The 9118-nt window shown below is 38.0% G+C and overlaps 2 protein-coding genes across 2 annotated transcripts; both read right to left on the reverse strand.

The window, feature by feature from the left end:
• Window positions 1-1040: 1040 nt before the first annotated feature.
• Window positions 1041-3615, reverse strand: crp1 (C-reactive protein 1). The gene is made up of 3 exons (XM_067377507.1): window positions 3475-3615; window positions 2433-2505; window positions 1041-2355 (listed from the first exon to the last, which is right to left on the reverse strand). Exons 2-3 carry the CDS (start codon window positions 2491-2493, stop codon window positions 1739-1741), a joined length of 678 nt encoding a protein of 225 aa, XP_067233608.1. The 5' UTR covers window positions 2494-2505; window positions 3475-3615; the 3' UTR covers window positions 1041-1738.
• LOC137013617 (C-reactive protein-like) lies at window positions 3493-6226 on the reverse strand. The gene is made up of 3 exons (XM_067377506.1): window positions 6116-6226; window positions 5907-5970; window positions 3493-5818 (listed from the first exon to the last, which is right to left on the reverse strand). Exons 2-3 carry the CDS (start codon window positions 5956-5958, stop codon window positions 5187-5189), a joined length of 684 nt encoding a protein of 227 aa, XP_067233607.1. The 5' UTR covers window positions 5959-5970; window positions 6116-6226; the 3' UTR covers window positions 3493-5186.
• Window positions 6227-9118: the final 2892 nt, after the last annotated feature.

Genomic DNA, 9118 nt, shown 5'->3' on the forward strand with positions numbered 1-9118 from the left:
TATCAATATATTATTTCACTTTTAAATAACATTTATCAGCCATCAATTTACTCATCATCATTCTAAACTAGGGCTGCACAACGATTAATTGCGATTAATCGTTTGCAAAATAAAAGTCTGTGTTTACGTAATATATGTGTGTGTTCTGTGTATAATAATTATGTATACAGTACAGTCCAAAAGTTTGGAACCGCTAAGATTTTTAATGTTTTTAAAAGAAGTTTCGTCTGCTCACCAAGGCTACATTAAAAATACAGTAAAAAACAGTAATATTGTGAAATATTATTACAATTTAAAGTAACTGTGTACTATTTAAATATATTTGACAAAGTAATTTATTCCTGTGATCAAAGCTGAATTTTCAGCATCATTACTCCAGTCTTCAGTGTCACATGATCCTTCAGAAATCATTCTAAAATGCTGATTTGCTGCTCAAGAAACATTTCTGATTATTTTCAATGTTGAAAACAGTTGTGTACTTTTTTTTTCAGGATTCCTTGATGAATAGAAAGTTCAAAAGAACAGCATTTATCTGAAATACAAAGCTTCTGTAGCATTATACACTACCGTTCAAAAGTTTGGGGTCAGTAAGAATTTTTATTTTTATTTTTTTTAAAAGAAATTAATACTTTTATTCAGCAAGGATGCATTAAATCAATCAAAAGTGGCAGTAAAGACATTTATAATGTTACAAAAGATTAGCTTTCAGATAAACACTGTTCTTTTGAACTTTCTATGCATCAAATAATCCTGAAAAAAAATATTGTACACAAATATTTTGTACAATTGTACACATTAAATGTTTCTTGAGCAGCAGATCAGCATATTAGAATGATTTCTGAAGGATCATGTGACACTGAAGACTGGAGTAATGATGATGAAAATTCAGCTTTGCATCACAGGAATAAATTACTTTGTGAAATATATTCAAATAGAAAACAGTTATTTTAAATTGTTATAATATTTCACAATATTACTGTTTTTACTGTATTTTTAATTAAATAAATGTAGCCTTGGTGAGCAGATAAAACTTCTTTTAAAAACATTAATAATCTTAGTGGTTCCAAACTTTTGGACTGTACTGTATATAAACACATGCACATACATGTATACATTTAAAAAATATATACATGTATAAATAAATATACATATATATATTTTATATATAATCATTATTTTCTTCTTAAATATATACATGTATGTGCATGTATTTATATATACATAATTAATATACACAGAAAACACATATATTACGTAACAGACTTTTATTTTGCAAGCGATTAATCGCGATTAATCGTTGTGCAGCCCTATTCTAAACTAAGGCAGCAAAATTAAAGGTCCAGTGTGTATGCAATATAGTGTACATAACTATGTTTTCAGTGGTGTATAAAGACCTTATATATTGAGCTGTTATGTTTTTATTACCTTAGAATGAGCCATTTCTATCTACATACACTACAGGTTCTCTTACATGGAAGTCGCCATTTTGCGCCACCATGTTTCTACAGCAGCCCTACATGGACAAACTGCTCTACAGAGCGTACTCTCTCTTCTTTCTCAGATGACGATATTTTTGTCCTGTGTCGGCCACGGTAGCTTCTCTATTCAATTCGCAGCCTCACCACTAGATGCTGCTAAAATTTACACACTGAACCTTTAAATGAACAAATCCACAAACTAGCCTATTTTGTGATGGCAAAATATTAGCATGTAGAAAACGGTAGGCTACATACTGTAATCAATCATCCTGCACGACTAGCACATTTCCCTTAATCTCATATTCAATGGTGTTCCAATCAAACACGTTTCCCTTCGGCACGCGCTGCGCCTGGTTAAAATACAGCGCTTTAATCTGGTTTCCGGTGAGGACGTAGTCCCACATGTTCAGGTCCGTGAGCTCGCCGGCAAAACTCTGCACCGTCTCGAAGTCCCCCAGGTGTTTATCTGGGTCCTGGCCGAGCAGAGCGGTGCCCTGCGGACGGATGCTGTGACCCGGTTTATACAGCTGAAACGCGCTGCGCCGTCCGTCCACCCAGAAGGCCGTGAGCCCGGTGCGCGACGACCAGGTGAGGCACATGTGAGTCCGGAAGGTGGAGAGAGGAGGCAGGTGGAAGAAAGCTCCATCGCCACTGAGATAGAAGGACACGCGGCCGTCTTTCTCTCTCCACACGTTGAGCTCGTCGAAGTCGGGCGTGCGGTAGGCGAACAGAATGACCTGCCGCTCGCCCTGGAGCTCCGTCGCGACGCGCATGCAGAGGGTGAATGCTGAAAGACCCAGTGGCTTTTTAGGTGTGAGTTCAACAAAGCTGAAATCAGTCTCGTACGGGAACAGAAGCACTTTACCACCAAGACCCACTGCAAGACAAAAACAAATTACTGAAACAAACAAACATAAAACAAGCACAAACTTCTGCTGGTAATCTAACAAATACCTTCAGTAGCCGCTGCTGTCAGAGAGAGCAGACAGGAAAATAAAATCACTGGCACCAACATCTTGCTGCAGGTCTGAGGGAAATAATAAAATAATTTTAAAAATTCAGATAATTATCTCAGTTTGACATACTGTAGGTCTATTAGTGCTTTAATTCTATAATCATGTAAATGATCTATGGGTGAATCGCAAGTAAAGCATCAAGAAATTACATATTTCATCCTGAAATTGAAATTAAATAATATGAAATAATATAACTGAAATCCATAATTTTATTTGCATTGCAACATTATTGTTATGACAAACAAATTATCCTCAAAAACTCTCCTTATTTTAAGGTTTTAAGGTTTATTTTTAACATAAAGATCATTTTAGTAGTTTTATACGTAATATATACTTTATACTTGTTTAAAATGAAAATCAAAGTAAATGTCCTGAAATTGTCATGATGTATAATATATATGTAAAAAATTGAGTGGTGAAATATGACATTTCTTCATCCCTATCCTTTGTTAATCAGAATGTGTAACATATTATAATAAAAGAGCATTATTATTATTATTATTAACTATCTTAAAATGTCTTTACATATTTTAACACTTAAAGCATTGATGTATAATGCATTATACATTATAATGCATTGTATCTTTTCATATATAACTGTAACCAAAGTTAAAAAGCAAAATTTTGCATAATATAGTAAAATATAATAAAATTAAAAATGCATATAATATTTGCAGATACCTTGTAACATTTGAAATTGGTTGTTTGTCATGTTATTAATGCATTATACTTTTTAAAGGTTTGTTCAATGAATAGATAAGTATTATAATGTATTATAACTGTGGTTACAATTATTAAAGATATCATACTGTGCATTATAAGGTTAAAAGGCATAATTAATGCATTAAAAATCTTTTATAATGCATTGATCACAAAGCATAAAAAGCATCAGGTTTGAATTTTCTTTCAATTGTTTCAATTATTCAACAATATATAAATCAAATAATGACAAACAAATGTAAAGCTTCCAGAATACTCACTGCGTAGCAGAAGGGTATTAATTTCTGCCTCTGATAAGAATCGCTGCTGAGCGCTTCCCTCCTTGCACCGTGATGACATCAGCTATCACAATCCAAACCAACAAAAGATGCAGTGTGAAGATTCACACAATCATGACACCAAGACACAAAGACGTTTTCAGACGTCTCTTCCTCTGTACTTCTCTCTCTATCAATCAGTCAAATAAACAGATGCACTCAATTGCAAAACATTTAGACAGAGTTGAATTTATAAAATGATCCTATAAAAGACAATACATAACCTTTTACACAATACAACAAAACTCTTTTTATGTGATTCAAGAAAGCAAAACGTATGATACCGTTGTCAGAATTTCTGACTGTAGTCTTTTCCTTTTCAGTATCACAGGAGCTGTCAATGTTATGATTTCATGAATTTGTGATCAATCATCTGAATATTTTGGTGAAGGTTCTTGGAATTATTATTATTATTTTGTTGTATAGTTTTGCTTTCATAGGTTTGTTGCTTTATAATGAGATGTAGATGTTTGGATATTGCTGGAACTTTGTCTGAATGCAGACATTCCATTCCTCAAGCCATGAGTCTGTTTCTCCCATGATGCTCTTCCTGCATGTGACCACCAGACGACAGCAGTGTATCAGACAAATTTCCCTTATCACTTGACTAGGGGTGCTTCTCAATTCTTATTTGTGCATCCTCGTTTCCTTTCCTCGCGTCTTAGCTCCACCGTGCATCTTTCGCACACTTCAGGATGCGAAAGAAGGATGCAAGGAAAAGGCTCGAGGATGGAGGAATTGAATCATCAGCTGCACTCGAGGGATCTGCCTATATGTTGTTAAAGTTTGGTTATTTATAAAAATATATATAATATATTAATAAAACATGATGCCCCATAGAAATATATGAGATGTAAAGTGTATTTAAACTGCAAAATTAAAGCATACATTTAAATTATTGTGATGGATATGAAGGGGGAGGAGAATTTATGCGTGCGTCACGTTTCTCGACGAGAAAGACTTCCGCAAAGGATGCACTGGTGTATCCTCGCTCATGACTCCTTAGGAAGCCTCCTCACTCCTCGATCCTCGCCTCCTCATGGTGCAATTAGAGAATTGAAATGTCCTTCAAGATGGCTGAGCTTGATCGGTTTCCGGGTCATAGGATGGAGGACGGAGGAGCGAGGAAACGAGGAGGGATATCGACAAAGATATTCTTTGATATTGAGAAGCACCCCATGTGCACGGTTACTTCCTGGTTTTCCTTAAGCCAGCTTGGGCATTTCCGGTGAACTGTTATCTGTCATTCTGTACTCGCTGTACATCAACACAAAACCATCAATGGTTGAATTTTTAATGTAGTATTTAGATTTTAATGTAGTTATTACACTTGCCTATTTTGCCAATAAACCAGTTTTATTGATTGCAGTGAAGACGAAGCCAATAGGAACGTTTGAATAAGAAATATATATATGTATGTATGTATGTATATATGCATATGCAGCACAAAAAACTGTATCCAGTTTCAGAGAGAATATACAGATTTAAGATATAGACCATAAACCCCCTTTTTCAACATTCAGCTCTTTGCTCTAATTATGTACAGACACTGCAGTTGTAATGCTGAGAAAAAATTATTTGTTAGCCCTTACAGCTTTGTACCTGATTAAAACAGATGGGTTAGACAATGTGTGTGACATTACAACTGATCAGAATCAGTTATTTTCAACCACTAGAACATTTCCACTGGTTTCATATTTGATGGTGTTCCAGTCAAACACATTTCCCTTCGGCACATACGGTTCCTGGTTTGAATAAACCGCCTTAATCTGTTTGCCAGGGAGAACATAATCCCACATTTTCACATCTGTAATTTCTCCTACAAAGCTCTGCTCTGGATCAAAGGACCCTACAGACCCTATACACGAATTAGCGTCTTGGCCGAGCACGACGGAGCCACCAGGAAGAACGGAGTGACCTTTTCTATAGAGCTTGAAGGAACTGCGCAGTCCATCCGCCCAAAAGGCAGATAAACCGGTCTTGGAGTCCCGGGTGACGCACATGTGAGTGTGAAAGATGGAGAGCGGAGGCAGGTGGAAAAATGCTGCTTTGCCACTAGAATGCAAATACAAGGACAACCGACCATCTTTCTCTCTCCACACGTTGAGCTCGTCACAGTCGGCTACACAGTAGGCAAACAGAATGATCTCCCTCCCGCTCTGGGGCTCCATCGCGACACGCATGCAGAGAGTAAACGCTGTCAGATTCAGTGACTTTTCAGGAGTGAGTTTAACATAGCTTGAATCAGTCTTGGTTGGAAACAGAAGTACTTTACCACCAAGACCCACTACAAGACAAAACACAAGATAAAACATTATTTACTAGACACACAATCCTGCTTATAACAATCTGTGAAATCATGTATAATATGGTACCTTCAGCAGCCGCTGCTGTCAGAGAAAGCAGGCAGAAAAACAAAACCAGCATCTTGCTGCAAGTCTGAAAAGTGCAAAAGAAAATCCATTTTTTCTTTTAGCAGACAAATTCTTCACGGCTTCATTGTTTTTAACATGAAACTACAACAGTTTATTAAGTTTTCAATCACTTTTAAGAGATAAAGACAAAAGGTTTAAGATAAGAATACTTATGATGTTCAACAGGTGATATCAGAGAGAAGATCAGATCAGGACAGATGTTTGTCTCACAGATGATCATGACTAGAAGTGTCTCGAGTATTTATTTGCAGATTGGGTTGAGGCAGGGCTAGAGTGGGACCCATTTTCAGCCCGTGATTTTAATGGACAAGACCAGCCCCTACAAGACACATCCCCCCATCGGCCCTCCCCTCTCTTGGAGTGCACTTGGCAAAGGGAGCCGTGTAATTTCCTCATATCTTCAGCTGGGATGTCATGTTCCCGTGACAACGCAGCGCCGGCATAAATAAATATACAATTTATATTTTTAAAAGTTTTATATATATTACTTTTTATATATTATATAGCATATTTTAAAAACTTTTTAAAATATAAAATGTGTTTTTTTTATTTGCAACAGGCTAAAAAAAAAAAAAAAAAAAAAAAAGAAATAATCCATTAAAACTGCTGTTGGACATTGTGCTGTGTTATCTTGGGAACATCCCAGCTGAAGATAATGAGGAAATTACGCCGCTCCCTTTGCCAAGTGCATTCCAAACGGCTACATACGTGCCCTGCTCACATTGGGATGATCACATAGGGCATAGGGATGGTCACTTCCATTTGGAATTTGCACCGTGAACCATTCGGTACGAATACGTGTACCGGTGTTGCCAAGTTTTCCCGCGGAATTGGGCTACTTTTACACTGTTGCCGCAGGTTGTTTTTCATGTCCGCGGGTTGACCCGAAATAACATGATATTTCAACGCTATCTCACGACCAATTCGTACTTATTCTACGAGGTGGCTATTTCGTATAAATTCATACGACCTCACTCGTGCGAATTCGTACGATTTGTCTAAACCCCAGTGACGGTTAGGTTTAGGGGCGGGGTTTGGGGTAGGTCATTCGTATGAATTTATACGAATTTGTCAACTCGTAAAATATATACGATTTAGCAAAAAACGTATGAATTAGTACGAGTGAGGTCGTATGAATTCATACGAATTAGCCACCTCGTAAAATACGTACGAATTGCCGTGAGATCGGGTTGGATATTTAGTAGCTGGAATGCGAATTTTACCAGGGGAGCCCTGCCAAAAACACGAATTTTACCCTCCAGAATGCGATTTTTACCGTGGGTAAAAATCAAAAACAAACTAAATAAATACACAATTATAATCATACATGAGTTGTCTACGTTCCTCAAGTAGTTTATGGTATTTTCCATAAAAGTGTGCATTTATTTTATTATCTCAATGATTAGCATAAGTAGCATCGCACCTTTAGCATCACAAATATGACAGTGGAAACACGACTGGCCCTGGCACGCATGACACGTATCACAGTACAGACGACAGGTCGTTCATGTATTGCAGGGCCAGGATGCTCTTGTAGTCATGCAGCAGCACTGTTGTGGAAGGTCAGTAAAGTAAGGACAATTAAGGGCATGAAAATTGTTTAGTGTATTTTGATAGTATTGATTAACTAATAAATGTACTAAACTGAAATATACCTGAGCACCATAACAAGGTCTCATAAAGATTTGCAACTTTAAAAAGTAAACAATGATCCAAAAAACACTTGCCTCTTCGCTAATTAGCAAACAAAATAAAATTGGTATACTACGTCTGCCGCCTCACCGGAAGTTGTACCCATGTTCTTTTTTTACAGTAGCACCTCCCGGATGGATGGCAACACACAAAATTCAAAAAACACCCTAGCAACAGCATATAGCAGCACACAATCATTCAGAACACCCCAGCAACTCCACAGCAACACCCCAGCAACCACATTGCAACACACTAGTAAGAACCACTCAGAACACACCAGCAACCACATAGCAACACTCATAACCACTCAGAACACCCCAGCAACCACATAGCAACACTCATAACCACTCAGAACACCCCAGCAACCACATAGCAACACTCATAACCACTCAGAACACCCCAGCAACCACATAGCAACACTCATAACCACTCAGAACACCCCAGCAACCACATAGCAACACTCACAACCACTCAGAACACCCCAGCAACCACTTAGCAACACTCACAACCACTCGGAACACCCCAGCAAATGCATAGCAACACTCACAACCACTCAGAACACCCCAGCAACCACATAGCAACACTCACAACCACTTAAAAAACACCCCAGCAAATGCATAGCAACACTCACAACCACTCAGAACACCCCAGCAACCACATAGCAACACTCACAACCACTTAAAAAACACCCCAGCAAATGCATAGCAACACTCACAACCACTTAAAAAACACCCCAGCAAATGCATAGCAACACTCACAACTAGTGCTGAGCGGTTTACCAGTTCATACCGAATACCGGTATTTATTTTTGTTATGATATGAATTTTGATGATACCCCAATACCGGTATGTGTCGCTTAACCAATGTTCGGAATGCGGCACAGCCCGTCACTGTTTGAGAGGGTCCCGTTTAACTGTTGCACTGTAGTGAGAGCACAGCTGAGATCGCATCACAACCTATGGTCCGAAATCACCCCCTAAAGCCCCATTCACTATTCCCTACGTTATCCACTTATATTGTTCACTTGAAAGAGTGAATGAAAACAAGTGAGTGAATTCGGACAGCTGATGTGTGTACATCGGCTGTACACTCATTATTGCGGTGCAATGTGGGATAGAATGAGTGCACTCAATAACGTCCACTGTGGTTTCGGACACCACTACAAATGGCTGTTGCCTCAAATAATGCTCTATTTGAGGTTATAGGGGGCGATTTCGGATTCAGCCCTTGATTACAGCGGAGAATTCAAACTACACACCGCGCGTGAGAGAGAGCGGTTTCTGCGTGGAGCACCATGATGAGATTAACAACGTTCTCCACATGGATCATATTATATAGACCGGAGCAAGCATGTTTAAGTTTTTTATGAACCTATTTCATATACTCTAGTGCTCTAAACATGAACCAGCAGCGTGTATGAGCACATATTTCATCACGTCTTCCTTCAAATGAAATGTAAC

The sequence above is a fragment of the Chanodichthys erythropterus genome, chromosome 23 (genome assembly GCF_024489055.1).
Source record: "Chanodichthys erythropterus isolate Z2021 chromosome 23, ASM2448905v1, whole genome shotgun sequence".
In the NCBI taxonomy this organism is placed as follows: Eukaryota; Metazoa; Chordata; class Actinopteri; order Cypriniformes; family Xenocyprididae; genus Chanodichthys; species Chanodichthys erythropterus.

Bases quoted from the DNA above. Each gene is read 5' to 3' on its own strand.
- LOC137013617 (XM_067377506.1), bottom strand. From the start codon at position 5,958: ATGCTGGTTTTGTTTTTCTGCCTGCTTTCTCTGACAGCAGCGGCTGCT. The intron at 5,819-5,906 runs GTACCATATTAT...TTTGTCTTGTAG, and splicing joins GACAGCAGCGGCTGCTGAAG to TGGGTCTTGGTGGTAAAGTA.
- crp1 (XM_067377507.1), bottom strand. From the start codon at position 2,493: ATGTTGGTGCCAGTGATTTTATTTTCCTGTCTGCTCTCTCTGACAGCA. The intron at 2,356-2,432 runs GTATTTGTTAGA...TTTGTCTTGCAG, and splicing joins GACAGCAGCGGCTACTGAAG to TGGGTCTTGGTGGTAAAGTG.